This window comes from Drosophila biarmipes, chromosome 2L (assembly GCF_025231255.1).
Source record: "Drosophila biarmipes strain raj3 chromosome 2L, RU_DBia_V1.1, whole genome shotgun sequence".
In the NCBI taxonomy this organism is placed as follows: domain Eukaryota; kingdom Metazoa; phylum Arthropoda; class Insecta; order Diptera; family Drosophilidae; genus Drosophila; species Drosophila biarmipes.
Window position 1 is genome coordinate 3,993,902 of NC_066612.1, and position 14,591 is coordinate 4,008,492.

At 44.3% G+C, this 14,591-nt stretch overlaps 6 protein-coding genes across 6 annotated transcripts; 5 read left to right on the forward strand and 1 right to left on the reverse strand.

Annotated features, from left to right (window-relative positions):
* The first annotated feature begins 20 nt into the window (after positions 1-20).
* Positions 21-1,215, forward strand: LOC108036162 (uncharacterized). The gene is made up of 2 exons (XM_017112153.3): positions 21-821; positions 926-1,215. Exons 1-2 carry the CDS (start codon positions 132-134, stop codon positions 1,052-1,054), a joined length of 819 nt encoding a protein of 272 aa, XP_016967642.1. The 5' UTR covers positions 21-131; the 3' UTR covers positions 1,055-1,215.
* LOC108036163 (uncharacterized) lies at positions 1,172-2,109 on the reverse strand. Its single transcript, XM_017112154.3, has 3 exons — positions 1,978-2,109; positions 1,474-1,923; positions 1,172-1,366 (listed from the first exon to the last, which is right to left on the reverse strand). The coding sequence occupies exons 1-3, from the start codon at positions 2,048-2,050 to the stop codon at positions 1,233-1,235; spliced, it is 657 nt and encodes a 218-aa protein (XP_016967643.1). The 5' UTR covers positions 2,051-2,109; the 3' UTR covers positions 1,172-1,232.
* A 235-nt stretch (positions 2,110-2,344) lies between these two features.
* On the forward strand, positions 2,345-3,837 carry LOC108036056 (ubiquitin carboxyl-terminal hydrolase). The gene is made up of 4 exons (XM_017111998.3): positions 2,345-2,501; positions 2,638-2,778; positions 2,841-2,983; positions 3,236-3,837. Exons 1-4 carry the CDS (start codon positions 2,466-2,468, stop codon positions 3,597-3,599), a joined length of 684 nt encoding a protein of 227 aa, XP_016967487.1. The 5' UTR covers positions 2,345-2,465; the 3' UTR covers positions 3,600-3,837.
* A 125-nt stretch (positions 3,838-3,962) lies between these two features.
* On the forward strand, positions 3,963-6,955 carry LOC108036155 (2-phosphoxylose phosphatase 1). Its single transcript, XM_017112147.3, has 5 exons — positions 3,963-4,282; positions 4,465-4,786; positions 4,846-4,986; positions 5,048-5,633; positions 5,687-6,955. The coding sequence occupies exons 1-5, from the start codon at positions 4,186-4,188 to the stop codon at positions 6,305-6,307; spliced, it is 1,767 nt and encodes a 588-aa protein (XP_016967636.1). The 5' UTR covers positions 3,963-4,185; the 3' UTR covers positions 6,308-6,955.
* Positions 6,956-7,757: 802 nt separating this feature from the next.
* LOC108036054 (sodium-coupled monocarboxylate transporter 1) lies at positions 7,758-10,130 on the forward strand. Its single transcript, XM_017111996.3, has 9 exons — positions 7,758-7,852; positions 7,910-8,059; positions 8,117-8,276; positions 8,334-8,399; positions 8,457-8,508; positions 8,574-8,641; positions 8,715-9,128; positions 9,185-9,876; positions 9,939-10,130. The coding sequence occupies exons 1-9, from the start codon at positions 7,758-7,760 to the stop codon at positions 10,003-10,005; spliced, it is 1,764 nt and encodes a 587-aa protein (XP_016967485.1). The 3' UTR covers positions 10,006-10,130.
* A 413-nt stretch (positions 10,131-10,543) lies between these two features.
* Positions 10,544-12,855, forward strand: LOC108036059 (sodium-coupled monocarboxylate transporter 1-like). Its single transcript, XM_017112002.3, has 9 exons — positions 10,544-10,638; positions 10,698-10,832; positions 10,887-11,046; positions 11,102-11,167; positions 11,227-11,278; positions 11,334-11,401; positions 11,462-11,875; positions 11,933-12,624; positions 12,686-12,855. Exons 1-9 carry the CDS (start codon positions 10,544-10,546, stop codon positions 12,750-12,752), a joined length of 1,749 nt encoding a protein of 582 aa, XP_016967491.1. The 3' UTR covers positions 12,753-12,855.
* Positions 12,856-14,591: the final 1,736 nt, after the last annotated feature.

Here is a 14,591-nt window from a genome sequence, read left to right on the forward strand (position 1 = left end):
TGGTCCACCCTAATCTAGTGTTGGAAAACGCCCGCCCTTAATCAGCATCCATCTCATCTTAGCGCAATAGCATTTAAATGGAGAATTAATTGCCCGTATTAGCAAAGATTAAGCCAACAAAAACGCACACCATGTCCGCGGAGAATGTGCCTTTGGTGGGCATGGCCAAAGTGCCGCCGGCCATCCAGTTCGATGCCAAGAAGGACTTCCACACACGGACGCACCAGCAGGAGTTGGACGAAGCTTTTCTCGGAAACGAGCGGCGTCCATGGATCCGTCAAAAGCCTCAAAAGGACACCCGCCGCCAGCGGGAGATCCTCAATGGACTGCTGTCCTCCACCAGCGTGGAAATGGACTACGCCAGCAGCTGTGTGGACAAGCTGATTGAGGAGAACATTAGCTACCGCGACTTGGCCTCCCTCACCGACGAGGATTTGGAGCTCTTTGGCTTCAAGTCGCAGTTGCAGCGCAAACAGCTCCTGGAGATGTTCGACAAGATGCCCAATCAGGATCCCAGTTACGAGTACCTTCGCAGCCAACCGGAGGCCAAGGCCTATAACAATCAGATCTTGGGCAACGCCGGCAACCACTTGATGTCCTTGCGCGCCTCCCTGGCGGTCACCAACTACAAGCTGCAGATCTCTACGCCGGAGGACGTCGTCGTGGGCGACAAACGCTATGCCAGCTGCTTTGCCTTGGAAACCCTAAAGAGCGTCAAGCAGATCACGGAGGAGATAGCCCAGGATCTCAGGAAAATCGAAGCCAATGCCCAGAACGCGAGGAGCCAGAAGGAAATCCAGGCCAAGGATAGCAGCAAGAAGGTCAATATAATATGTTATAGATCAAATTTGGCATATTTCCTTTTCTTTTTAAGATTTAAAAGACCTCTTTGTTATATTATAATATCTCATATATTTTATTACAGAAAAAATTCAGCTTGGCCACAATTTTGTACTTCACCACCTTGGCCGTGGGATTCTCGTGCGCCTGGTTTTGGTGGTGGACCAAGTTCCACAGCGCTCCCCGACTGGAGCGGATCTCGGTTCAGACTTAAATGAGCCCACAACGAAGCATTTAATAGCTGCATTTCCATTTTCTTATAGCACCTAAGTTCATAGAATTTACATTCATTTTGGTTAAGCTTTCGCAAATCTCAAAACCCAAGCTGTAATGAAGTCTTACTGCCCACCACGAACATAAAAGTTTTATTAACAAGTTTAAAGTAGATTTATTTATTGTTTTAAGCCGACTTCCTCTGCGAAGAGCAGAAAACCCAACTGGACATAGGAATCCACGTGCTCGGGAAACTCCCACAAGGTTGTGAACGCAATGAGCTGGCTTCTTTCAGTCGAGTGAGCAATGTTTTCTACAAAAAATTAAGAAAATAATATGTTACCCTCAGGAATAACAAACAATATTGATATGGAGTGGCAAAATTTTTTAAGAATACAGAGATCGGGAATACCATCTTACCGGCCACCTTCTTCTTGACCAGGGCCTCCATTCCGTATCTTTCGGCTAGTTCTGCGGTGAAGGCAACGAATTGCGGCAACTTCCAGGACCTGTAGAATATCGCGTCCGCTGCAGTTCCTGGTAATTTACAAATAGCCCTAAGCTGCCTCAGAATTTCCTTGGTATTATTGGCTATATCCCCGAAAATCGAGGCTATGATGGCCAACTTGTTGCAGGGCAGGAGGAGATCATCGGGATAACTGGAGGTAGCCCCGTCATCCTGGCTTTTTTCCAGGCACTTGGTCTTCTTGGCCTCGATGGAGTAGCAAATGGCGGTGCCCCGCTGCTGGGCCAACTGCCATTTGGCGTAGTTGTCCTGGATCTGCTTGACTATAGTCTCCAATCTGGTTTTGCAGGTGGCCAAATTGGAATCATGACTTGTGGGCGACTGCAGGCGGGGGCTGTCCAGATCTGCTTGGAATACATATATGCAATTATTGCCACGTATGTTTTAAGATAACTCACATCGAACTGGTGTCAGAGAGGCACTCATATTGGGCTCACTGGCTTTTTGCGGGGTTTTATTCGCTTTGGTCATTTTGTAAACAATGTGAAATGTTGTTTACCTCAGTCAGTGGGTGCACACCACTTTTCAAGAAAATGTTAAAAAATGTTAGGTCAGTTTCAGCGTTTTCCAACACTTATTTATTTTAACAGGGATAGTTGTGAATTTGAAATATTTTGTTTCGTATTTTAAACTGAAATAAATAAAATTCATAATGAAATAAACAATTGGATGAATTTCTAGGATCAACAGATCTCATCCTAATTAGTCTTAATTAATAAGTTACCCATCGATCGCAAATCATCGATATATTTTAACCCAACCAGTGGCTACACACCCTAGTCAAAAAAATCGTAAGCTCCCAAAAGTGCCGGTAATTGTCCAGACAAATCCTTCATTTTCCTTCGAATTTTCACTCAGAACGCAGGTAAAGCTAAATTCCAGAAAAATGTCGACCTGGACGCCTCTTGAATCCAACCCGGAGGTAAGAAAATTAGCCATTTAATGCCGACCTTCGGTACTTCCAGATTTTGCAACTTTCTTTGTTGCTCTTTGCGAAAATGTCGGTTTCCTTTAGTAAAATAGGTGGAAAAGACGCCATTAAAGTTTCCCTTTCCCAGGTTCTAACCAAGTACATACATAAACTGGGCGTGTCGCCAGCCTGGTCGGTGACTGACGTCATCGGACTGGAGGAGGACACCTTGGAATGGATTCCGCGTCCCGTGAAGGCGTTCATTCTGCTCTTCCCATGCAGCGAATCTGTGGGTTTCCTTAAATATCTCTAGAATAGGAACATCTTTATTAAATTGGTTTCTTTTTTCAGTATGAGAAACACCGCGCCGAGGAGCACGAACGCATTAAGGAGATACAGGAACAGCATCCCGCCGATCTCTTCTACATGCGCCAGTTCACCCACAACGCCTGTGGCACCGTCGCCCTCATCCACAGCGTGGCCAACAACAAAGAGTAGGTTGACGCATTTAAAAATAAATTTATAAATATTTTCTTTGCTCTTATAACTGAAAATGATTTGTTAAAGATCCAAGTTTCTCACTAATATTGTTTAATATTGAAATAGACTTACTACTTTAATTATCTTCAAATATTTCAATTAAATTATAAGCAAATAAATTTTAAAAGAGCCTATTTTGTAACCAATTTAAAAATATTTTTACTATTTTACATATTTTTTAATACGAAAAAAAACTTTATTTCCAGAGTTGACATTGACAGCGGTGTATTGAAGAGCTTCCTGGAGAAGACAGCCTCCCTAACGCCGGAGGAGCGTGGCAAGGCCCTGGAGACCGACCAGGATTTCACCGCCGATCACCAGGCTCTGGCCCAGGAAGGTCAGACCAATGCCGCCGAGCACGAAACGGTGATCCATCACTTTATCGCCCTGGTGAACAAGGAGGGCACTCTGTACGAGCTGGACGGGCGCAAATCCTTCCCGATCAAGCATGGACCCACTTCGGAGGAGACCTTCGTCAAGGATGCGGCCAAGGTGTGCAAGGAGTTCATGTCCCGTGATCCCGACGAAGTGCGCTTCACCGTTCTGGCCCTGACTGCTGCGCAGGATTAGGCTGGAACTAATCTCGTAACCTACATACCACCAAGATCCAACGATCTGCCAGATTATACATTTATTTAACCACACTATATTTAAGTCGGCTGCAAAGGCGAACGAAGCCCCGCCTCTCAGTCGGCAAACAGTTTACGCATATTTATTTTGCCTTGAGCCAAAGCTACAAATGTATTGGGAACACTAAGATTGTTAATAAAGAGTGCACTCGAGCTTGATGCTAAGCTTATATAGAGAACTACAAGGAGTTTATTGATGGGTGTAAAAGGTAAAATTATGGCTTTGTTATAACCCCCTTTCAGCAGCACCCCTGCCCAAACAGCTGATAACGTGGCCTCCAGTGCGCATGCCCTGATAATTGGACGTGCTCCACGTAAACGCTTGAGCCAGGTTTTTCTTCATCAAGTTGTCGAAACTTTTCCCCCGTGAAACGGAGCTATTCCCAGGTTTATTGAGAGCTGGAAAGGAATATAACAAAGCTATCTCATCAGCAGAAACCCTCCAAGAGTGCCGCCCATCGAGTTGATGCCGAGGAGGAGCCGAGGAGCTAGGGGGCAGCAGGTAAGAGCCGGACTTTCTGGCCAGGATGAGGCTGCTCAAGGAACTGATGCGTGTGGCCACCCAAAATCGTGCCTTCTACTGCTACGTGCTGCTCAGCGTCTGGATTTTCCTACTCATAGCAGGTGAGTTACAAGAGAAACAAATATATCTCTAATAAAAAAAAACCATATTATAAACATTAGAATTGTAAGAAAATATCTGTCTATACCAAAGAATTAAAAAAAATTATTGAAATATGGTTTCAAATAAAGATTAGCCAGTGATTTATATACAAATATTTTAATCCCTCAACTTACCTTTTCAGGAATGTATCGCTACATGGGCAATGTTGAGTCGGTTTCAGGAGGTGGCTCTGTTTTCGGACCCAGTTCGTCCGGCACCATCAGTTCCTTGGGCGGCGAGACCTTGGCATCCTCCACTGCCCAGAGATTCGCCAAGTACAGAGAGCGCTGTGCTCCACTGCCTCAGCTCCAGCGTTTGGACGATGGCGGCATCTTGGAGGGTTGGAAGCTTCAGGGAGTGCTCCTGGTCATCAGGCACGGGGATCGCGGACCCATATCCCACGTCCGCAGTGCTGGCATTAATTGCGGCGTGGGTGGTGGAGGCACAGACAACCTGGTCAACAGGTGGGTGCCCTTGCTCCTCCCCAAGGCAGCAATCCCTGAGTAAACGAATTTCCTTTCAGATATCGCAGCTTTTTGTACAACTCCAGCAGCTCCGCCTCGGGGTCGAATCATATGTACTGGAACAAGGTGGGCCCCTTTCACGGGTTTCCCCTGCTGCCGGCCACAGAACGTGGATGTCCGCTAGGGCAACTGACATACAAGTGAGTGAGGTAATAGCCTCTATATGCCTTATTAATTGGACATCCCATTTCTCTTCGCCAGGGGCATTTCGCAGCTGCTTCACGTGGGCGACATCATGCACCAGGTTTATGCCCATCCCCTGGGCCTCCTGCTCAAACCGAATCCCAATCGAGCTTCGGTGGAAACAACGCCGCACACGCTCCTCAATTCGGATGAAGTGGTGGTCTTCACCACTCGTTACCGTCGCACCTTCCAGTCCGCCTTGGCCATGCTGTTCTCCCTGCTGCCGGCGGATAAATGGTTGGCCCTGAATGTCCGGGAATCGCACAGCATGGCCTTCTGTTTCGGGGAATGCAGTTGCCCACAGTCGGCGCTGCTCAGGAAACGTTTGGAGGCCATGGGCGATAAGCAGCTCCTGAAACGTGCCGATGTCCTGGAAGTGATGCAGTGGATAGGGGGCACCATACTGCAGCACACTCCCAATGGCATTAGCAATCCCTTCGAGGTAGTGGATGCCCTGCTGACCGTTCTGTGCCATGATGCTGCTCTGCCATGTCGCAGGAAGAAGCTGAATTCCACACCAAAACCACTCAGAAAGAACGCGAATCAGGAGCTGGTGGATGTGATCAACATAGATCAAGATGAGACGGCTGCCAATCTGTTACAGGTAAGTATTAGGGAACTCATAACATACAGCTTTAAATAATTTTCTACCTGCAGGAGGGGCAAACCCAGCTGGAACCCGATTCCCCCGAGGTGGAAAATGGAAATCCTGCCCTGCAGGCGGATGAACCTCAGGAGGGCTGTGTGGAGCCCACCCATGTGGACACCCTGATGTCCTTCGCCGACGAGCTATCCCAACGCTCCGCTGGCCATGCGTACTACAAGCTATCCGGACTGCTGCGATCCTACGGAATGATCCGTCACATAGTCAGCTATATGCTGAAGATGATCTCGGGGGACAGAACCAAGTTTGTGCTATATTCTGGACATGATTGCACTATGCAGTACCTCACGGCCGCCCTGGGAATCATCACCAGCCAGGGTCAGACCATAGCCTATGCCTCCAGATTGGCCTTCGAAGTGTATCGGAGTGAAGCACACACGGATTACTATTTCCGTGTGGTTTACAACGGCAAGGATGTCACCCAGCAAATCGATTTTTGCGAGGGCGGAAAGAGCCTCAGGGTCACGAGGGACTCCAGGGGCAATAAAGCCGACCTGTGCCCCATAGAGAACATCATTCGCTTCCTGCACGAGGACTACTTCAGTCCACTGAATGCCACCAATTTCAAGGAAGCTTGTGGGGCCGTCAATCCACCAAAAGCTGGAGAGTTTTAGACAAGTAGAAGATCCCGCTTCAAACTGTGATAAGTAGTTAAGATGCCACCCGAAATTGGAGGAGTCCGATGTCCAGCAATATCCTAAACTGGGAAACGACCGCTTTTTAGCGATGTTATCTTTTTACACTTGGTTGGAGTTTAGTTCAAGCATTCAACTTGTTGATCCACAAATCGAAAACGATACATATCAAAGGAGCACTTGTTGGGCTTTAGGAACCCCTAAGCTGAAAATCTCAGTTTTAGAGGGAAAAAATAAAAATAAAATCATAAGCATATCAGCTTTTTAAAGTAAACTATGAAATAAATATTTAAGAAAGAACCTTTTACGATTTTAAAAACATATCGAATTGAAGAGAAAACGATTTCTTGTTATTTCTCTTATGTAACGTAAAAATACTTTATATATATACAGAATAAGAAAATATATAATTTGAACATGAAAAGATGAGGAAACACATTATAGCAACATTTAGGCTCTAATTTTGAAACGTATATTAAATTGAATGGTGGAATTGGAAATAACAAAACAAACCGCAACGCAAACATATCAAGCACGAAAGAAAAGATAAACTATAAAACTAAAAATGTAAAAATAGTATATACAAAAGTTTTGAATTTAAATAAATGTTCTCGAATTTTAATATTATTAGCACTCTTTTATTAAAGGCGGATCTTATCTAAGAACAATTTTGAAGACTTTTTTTAGTTTTTCTATTTCTTTGAATTTGCAATATCATTTTTTATAAATTCTTTTTCCGAAAACAGTGTTGTGACATACTGTTTGCCCCTCTTATATATTGATGGTGATTTACGACTTTATCTCACTTTAGGTCTGTGAACTGCAAAGATAGTTTTATTTATAACACAAAAATTAAGTGGTACACTGAAAATTATTAATGGTTACAGCTCAAAAACCAAAAAGGCATATTTTTTCAGCCGTTTGACATCTAATATATTGTAGGCCTTTATTCTTATCGATTACATTAAAACATAAACTTTAAGGAAAATAAATAAAAACTAAGTCAAAAATATTATTCAATGAAATAGTGAAAGTGAGCAAACTATGAAAATAAAAGAAAATCAAATGAAGTTCAAAACTATTTTTAATTGTGCATGTTTATACAGTTTTAAAAACGACAAAAATATATTTTTATGCTTTTCCACACGAATTTCTCTCTATCACGACGGAATATTCGCTGAATATTCAATTTAAACTAAGCGCTCCATGGAAGCGGTAAGAAAAATTTTAGTTGAAGCAATCTAGAAACCCAGTATCTTGCGGCCTAGCCATTAAAATTGATGTGAACTTTTAGGGTTTGATAAGATGACTATAATCCTCTCTTTTACTGGCCATATAAAACAGCATATCTAAGATACGACCAATTCTCAGCCATCTCAGCTGCAATTGCCATAACTTATCCACATTATTGCAAAAGAGGCCGGCGAGTATGGACAGCTTTCGATTCGGAGCCGCTGACTACACGGTTTTCCTGGGCATGACCATAGTGTCCATCGCCACAGGACTTTACTTCGGGTGGATAAGGTGAGTAGAATCCGAAAAATGTAGCTATAACATTATTAATTGGCTTGTAAACTACAGAAAAGGCAAAAAGAATGAAGAGATCACCACGCCTACTGAAGTTTCTTGCGAAGAATCCGTGGCGAACTTCGGATCGGAAAAGATGGACGAGTATCTCATGGGTTCGCGCAATCTGAAGGTGTTTCCGGTAGGAATGAGTTTGATAGCCAGGTGAGCTGCTCAAGATCAAACGAGTTCAAGTTTTTTCCTAAGTTTTCACACTGCCAGTTATATCTCGGGCGTTGCAATACTGGGAGTACCTTCGGAGATGTATTATTATGGAACGCAGTACAGCTTTGTTGTCATAACGATTGTCCTCCAAGGACTGGCCGTTTCTTATGTTTATTTGCCTGTCTTCTCGGGCCTTCGAGTGCGCTCATCATATGAGGTAAGTGGTTCCTGAAGTGTTTTCACAAATGTTTTCACCACCTCCTGAAATACCTAGTACCTGGGAATGCGTTTTCACTCGTCTGTACAAAGCGTTACCTCTATAATGTTCATCATTGAAGCGGTGAGTTGAAGTTAGTTCAAAAATCGAAACTTTTATTAATAAAAAGAACCTTTTCAGATACTATATATGCCATTTCTATTCTTTGTTCCAGCCCTAGCACTAAATCAGGGTGAGTTCTATCAAAATATCCTCAAGATACGTGGCCTACAGACATGGCATTTCTCTCTGCCACAGCTTCCGGCATTAATATTTACCTAATAGAAGGGCTAATTATTGTGGTGTGCCTTGTCTATACGCTGTTGGTAAGATATTCTGAGAATGACTTGTAACCTATTTTTCTTCTGTATTTTAATGGATGAATATCCTTATCCGTAGGGCGGCCTAAAGGCAGTGGTCCACACCGACATCTGGCAAGTGCTGATCATGTTCCTATCCGTTCTGGTTGTGGCTGTACTCGGGACCTGTTATATAACCGACATAGATGAGCTATTTGTTAAATTGGAGGAAGGAGGACGACTGACGTTCGGAAACATTGATCCTTCGCCCTATGTGCGCAACACAGTCTGGACTGCCCTGATCGGTGGCACCTTCTACTGGACCTCAATTAATGCGGTGCAACAATCGATAGTCCATCGGTATATGTCCATGCCCTCTCTGAAAATGGACCGCCAGTCCATTGCCTTCTTTGTCGTTGGCGCTGTTATATTTTACTCCCTTCTGTGCCTCTTGGGCATGCTTATCTTTCTTGTGTACAAGGACTGTGATCCATTGAGCGCAGGATCCATAAAGGTTGGTACTCCAACGTACTTAAGAAATTACCTATATCTAATACAATTTTTATTCAGAATAACGATCAGCTTGTGCCGCTCTTTGTGGTGCAGATTGTGGGCCACATCTATGGCATCCCGGGCCTTTTTATAGCCGGCATCTTTGGCGCCGGCCTAAGCTCCCTGTCTGTGACCCTCAACTCTACGTCCCTGGTGATCCTTCAGGACATAGTCCGTGGCTGTTTCAAAAGGCAGCCGGGCGAAAGGGCATCCGCCATCATTGTTAAGTCCAGCATTATTATAATGGGCCTCGTAGCCATTGGTTCGATGTTCATCGTGGACAAGGTGAGTGGCATCCTGAGTATCTGCAATTCGCTGGTGGCCGTTGCAACTAGTGCCTCCTTTGGCATATTCAGCCTGGCCATGCTGGTTCCCTGGGCAAACACCGCTGGCGCCCTAGTCGGTGGAGTGTGCGGTTTCCTCCTGACCGGATGGATAACGTTCGGATCGCAAATAGCTGTGGCATCGGGGAAACTGAGTCTCCATAAGCTGCCGGTGTCCGTTGAAGGTTGTGCGGGCAATGTGACTCTTCCAGAGGATGTTTGGCTGGACGAGGAGGAAGTGTTTCCCCTGTATCGCCTGTCATTCCACTGGCTGAGCCCCATAGGAGTCCTCACAGTCATCATTGTGGGCTCTCTGGTCTCCCTAATAACCAAGCCCACAGATATCAAGTCTCTTGATTCCAGGCTGTTATCTCCAGTTATCCATAGGTAATATCATTAGGTTAAAATTATTTATCAAGCTGAGCTGATAAAAATTCTTTAACTTTCAGATTCCTTCCAAAAGAATGCTTCAAGCACCATGAGAAGGCAGCCAAGGATATTTCTAGTATCACTTAAGTTAAATCATGGAGTTAGAAATTGTAATAACATTCTGCTTAGAAAAAAATATATATTTGTTAACAGCACGTTGAAAAATTCTGCTACCATGATATATGAACTATTTTCGATTTCGGACACATTAAAACAAGAAATTTCTCTATAGATGTATCTATAGACAACAAAAAATTAGTTTTTTATTCGAAAGAGTTTACGTCTACGCCGGAATTCCCCTGATTTTACAACAACATCTTGCCAAGTGCTAAAGTTAGGAAGGGCAATCTTTATTTCACCCTAAAATCAAATCAATTTGGACGTGATAGCAGACCGCAATTCAAACATAAAAGCGGACCAACACTGTTCCCAGACTGAAAATAAAACTTTAAGATTCTTTTACAATCAATAAAATAATCGTTAAGATAGGAGTTAACTGTTTAGATGTACATTTATGGCGTCTACTCCAGATAGCGTATCTCAGATAACCCATTAACGCTTTTCGGATCTCCACGTGCCATTTAAATCATGCCAGCCGTCATTACAGTAGGAGAAACCGCCAAGAATGGACAGTTACAGATTCGGGACCGTTGACTACACGGTTTTCCTCGGAGTCACCATAATATCCATCGCAATAGGAGTGTATTTCGGGTTTATAAAGTGAGTGAGGGTTACGAGATACAATAAAGTTAGTGATTTGTTCTTTTTGATAACTTTAGAAAGACCAAGAGGGAATCAGATGCTACGCCGCCTGAACGATCCCATCAGATCTTGGGATCGAAAAGGATGGACGAGTATCTGATGGGATCGCGCAGTCTAAAAGTGTTCCCCGTTGGAATGAGTTTGATTGCCAGGTGGGCTAATCTGTGCTATTTTTTACAATCCGTTTCTAACTTGCTCAACCACAGCTGTCTATCTGCCATTGCAATAATAGGAACCCCTTCAGAGATCTACAACTATGGCACACAATACAGTCTAGTTGTCGTAGCAATTATTCTCGAGGGCCTAATCGTATCCTACGTATATTTGCCCGTCTTCTCGGCTCTTCAAGTTAGCTCTTCGTACGAGGTATTCACATCCTAAATACCCAGAAAAATCTGTTAACTTTCTCTGTGCCATCTAGTACTTGGGGATGCGATTTCATTCGGTTATAAGAAGCATAGTTTCGATCATTTTTGTACTAGACGTGGTTGGTATAACTTAGTTTTAACACCATTTACAGTTTACTAATTGAAAAAGCCCTTTTAGATCTTATACTTGCCTCTTCTGGTATATCTTCCGGCCCTAGCTCTGAACCAAGGTAAGTTCTAGAGTTGAATATAAATACATTAATATAAAAAACATTTTTACTCAAGTTTCCGGACTATCTCTCTATCTAGTAGAAGTATCCACCATTGTTGTGTGTGTTACTTATACTTTATTGGTAAGAAGTTGAAATATTTATTTATATTTTTAAGTTGGTATTGAGATCCCCTACTTGCAGGGCGGTTTAAAAGCAGTGGTCCATACGGATATCTGGCAGGTTGTGATCATGTTTGTATCTGTGCTGGTTGTAACTATTTTGGCCACTTGTTACATCGACGATGGAGCTGAGTTTTTTGAAGGCTTGAAGCAGGGAGGACGACTCGTATTCCTTAATATTGATGCCTCGCCATATGCTCGTCACACCGTTTGGAGTGTTATAATAGGAGGCACTTTCTTCTGGACCTCACTTAGCGCGGTTAACCAGACGGCGGTCCATCGGTATATGTCCTTGCCTTCCCTAAAAATGGCAAGAGCTGCCATCGCCCTAAAGGTAACTGGAGCAGTCTTCTTCACTTCCCTTGTTTGCTTTTTGGGATTGCTCATCTTTAATGCCTACAAGGACTGCGATCCCTTGAGTGCTGGCTTAATTAAGGTGGGTTTAAGCCTGGAGTTACTATTTTTTATTGGGTTATTGATTGATTTCTTGCAGAACGACGATCAACTGGTGCCCCTTTTCGTGGTAAACCACTTGGGCCACATCTACGGAATGCCCGGTCTATTTATTGCCGGTGTCTTTGGCGCCAGCTTGAGTTCCCTCTCCATGTACTTGAACTCCACGTCGCTGGTGATCCTTCAGGATATTGTCCGAGCTTGTTTCAAAATGCAGCCAGGCGAACGGGCATCCACGGTTTTGGTCAAGTCCAGCGTCGTTGTCCTGGGCATCCTAGCATTTGCCATGGTATTTCTTCTGGAGAAGGTGAGTGGGATCCTGGCTGTCTCCGTTTCGTTGGCAGCCATTGCGGCCAGCTCCACTTTCGGAATCTTCACCCTGGGAATGCTGGTTCCCTGGGCGAACACCATAGGCGCAGCTGTGGGAGGCATCACCTGCGTTCTTATAACAGGATGGATATCCTTTGGATCCCAGGTTGCTGCGGCATCGGGACAACTGAATTCCCAAAGACTTCCGGTGTCCGTCGAGGGATGCTTGGGAAATGCGACCATCTCTGAGAAGGATTGGGTGGACGAGGAGGATGTGTTTCCCCTGTACCGTCTTTCCTACCATTGGATAAACCCCATTGGTGTGCTAACGGTGGTCATCGTGGGTTCTCTGGTCTCCCTCGTGACCAAACCCACAGATGTCAGGACTCTCGATTCGAATTTGATATCTCCTGTGATCCATAGGTAAAATATTAATTGAAACAATTTTATTTATTTATTTATATTTCTTATATCTACATTGTAGATTCCTTCCAAAAGAATGCTTCAAGGTGCGAAGTCATCACGAGGTGGATGCAACCAACATTTGTTAGATTTTAGAACAATTGGCTTAAGTTATTGAATAATTGAAATGACAAAGTATTATTATAATATGAAATATTTTTATATTTTGAAATATAAATCTCTTAGAATTTACGTCTTTAAGAGCCCCTCTCTTTCAGAACTGCCAAGAGAGAGTGCCAATGCACTTGCAATTTCCCTCCGCTGCAGTGCATTTCGCTCACTCTCTCTCACACAGACACCAAAGCGCTTCATTAAAGCAGCAACAAAAAGCAAGAATTATAAAGCAAACGAGAGCAAAGACCCCGCCAAAGGCGAACAAAAAAAAGCGAAAAAGAGGGGAGTGGAGTGGAGTCATTATAAGCCGTGGGGGAGAGGGCGGCTCCAAGAGTGGGGAGAACCAGAGCGCAAGTATAGCGCACACACGCTCGCACAGTGGGTGTGTGTGGAATGGGGATGGAGAGAGCGAGCGTGGGGCGGGGGCAGCGCGCAATGAGCGCGTGTACCGTACTGAGAACAGCGTAATGTAAAATCGTCGCTCTCCCCGAAACTGAGAGCCTGTTGGCATTCAGTACATTTTGTTACTTTTGTGCACGCAGCTCGCGCAAAGAGGAGAAAAGAAGCAGCAAAAGGCCGCCGCGAGCAGGAGCGCCACATTTGCAGGGGGCTCCTCTGGGCCGGCAGGAGAAGGTGGAGTTGTAACATGGGCCCCGGCCTACTCCATCTTATGCTGTTTATGCTCATTTTCTCACTGCCAGCGGCCAGGCCCCTTACAAAGTCCTGTAAAAAGCAGCCGCCGCGTACATATGTGTCGTAATGGACCCTAGGGGCAATCTTCGCTCGCATGGTGCATGGTTGTGTTACATTGGGAAAAGGAGCCCAGATTTCGCAGCCAAGCGATGCAGTTGCAAAAAAAGCCGGCGAGCGAGCGAGCGAGAGAGCTGCGCTTCGAAGCAAAAAAACGAACACGGGGGGGCGGAGCAGGTGCGCCCACCGATTCGCGATGAGATTTTTGCACAAATCCGAGATACAAAGTCAGCACACACCGCACACCACCGTGTATGCACCAATACGCGTGCAGCGCCGAATGCTTCCTTGCTTTTCTGCACGCCGCTGAGTGCGCCTTCGTCTTCTGGGCTGTTTTCGTGTTTTGCCGAGTGGGGGCACAGTTTGCAGCCTGCACTTGGTGGGCAGTTCCGATGCGGTTCAATTCCGATGCACTTGCACTACACCCCCGACCCCTCTCGACACCTCCCCTGTCTTTTTTCGCCCGGCTCCCCCTATGGCCGTCTCTGTCTCGCTTGACTGCAGTTACACTTGCAATGGGAGAGGGAGAGAGTGGGCTCAGAGAGGGGCCTTGCACTCGCACAGTGGGACGTATACGTTTAAGACATCGAATCAGCAAAGGAATTTTAAATAAAATTGCATGATTAACACATTGAGTCATATAAATAAAAAACATCATCAATATTAAAAAAAAAATTTTTATCACTTGGTAAGCAAGTCGTATACATAATATTAGGCAACATTAAAATATTGCTTTTTTTGGGAGTTTGAATTGGCATGGCAGTTTTTTATGGTTCACAAATTTGTTTTAATTACTTAAAATAGCTGCTTTATTAGAAGTCTTAAATAAAATAATGAAACATGAGTTAACTTGGTAAACAGGTCGTATACGTAATATTAGGCAACTTTTATATGAAAAAGCTCGCCTTTTTTGGCAGTTAGAATTGGCATGGGAGTTTTTTTTTGTTAGGAGATTTGTTTTAATTATTTAAAATAGCTTCTTTATTATTAGAAGTCTAATATAAAGTAATCACTAGTGAACGTAATTAAAGTGATATTTGATATAGAGCACTCATTTCTTTTTA

Bases quoted from the DNA above. Each gene is read 5' to 3' on its own strand.
- LOC108036056 (XM_017111998.3), top strand. From the start codon at position 2,466: ATGTCGACCTGGACGCCTCTTGAATCCAACCCGGAG. The intron at 2,779-2,840 runs GTGGGTTTCCTT...TTCTTTTTTCAG, and splicing joins TCTTCCCATGCAGCGAATCT to TATGAGAAACACCGCGCCGA. The intron at 2,984-3,235 runs GTAGGTTGACGC...CTTTATTTCCAG, and splicing joins AGCGTGGCCAACAACAAAGA to AGTTGACATTGACAGCGGTG.
- LOC108036163 (XM_017112154.3), bottom strand. From the start codon at position 2,050: ATGACCAAAGCGAATAAAACCCCGCAAAAAGCCAGTGAGCCCAATATG. The intron at 1,924-1,977 runs GTGAGTTATCTT...TATTCCAAGCAG, and splicing joins CTCTCTGACACCAGTTCGAT to ATCTGGACAGCCCCCGCCTG. The intron at 1,367-1,473 runs GTAAGATGGTAT...AATTTTTTGTAG, and splicing joins GGTCAAGAAGAAGGTGGCCG to AAAACATTGCTCACTCGACT.
- LOC108036162 (XM_017112153.3), top strand. From the start codon at position 132: ATGTCCGCGGAGAATGTGCCTTTGGTGGGCATGGCCAAAGTGCCGCCG. The intron at 822-925 runs GTCAATATAATA...ATTTTATTACAG, and splicing joins CCAAGGATAGCAGCAAGAAG to AAAAAATTCAGCTTGGCCAC.
- LOC108036054 (XM_017111996.3), top strand. From the start codon at position 7,758: ATGGACAGCTTTCGATTCGGAGCCGCTGACTACACGGTTTTCCTGGGC. The intron at 8,060-8,116 runs GTGAGCTGCTCA...TCACACTGCCAG, and splicing joins GGAATGAGTTTGATAGCCAG to TTATATCTCGGGCGTTGCAA. The intron at 8,277-8,333 runs GTAAGTGGTTCC...TGAAATACCTAG, and splicing joins GAGTGCGCTCATCATATGAG to TACCTGGGAATGCGTTTTCA.
- LOC108036155 (XM_017112147.3), top strand. From the start codon at position 4,186: ATGAGGCTGCTCAAGGAACTGATGCGTGTGGCCACCCAAAATCGTGCC. The intron at 4,283-4,464 runs GTGAGTTACAAG...TTACCTTTTCAG, and splicing joins GATTTTCCTACTCATAGCAG to GAATGTATCGCTACATGGGC. The intron at 4,987-5,047 runs GTGAGTGAGGTA...TCTCTTCGCCAG, and splicing joins CTAGGGCAACTGACATACAA to GGGCATTTCGCAGCTGCTTC.
- LOC108036059 (XM_017112002.3), top strand. From the start codon at position 10,544: ATGGACAGTTACAGATTCGGGACCGTTGACTACACGGTTTTCCTCGGA. The intron at 10,639-10,697 runs GTGAGTGAGGGT...TGATAACTTTAG, and splicing joins GTGTATTTCGGGTTTATAAA to AAAGACCAAGAGGGAATCAG. The intron at 11,402-11,461 runs GTAAGAAGTTGA...CCCTACTTGCAG, and splicing joins GTGTTACTTATACTTTATTG to GGCGGTTTAAAAGCAGTGGT.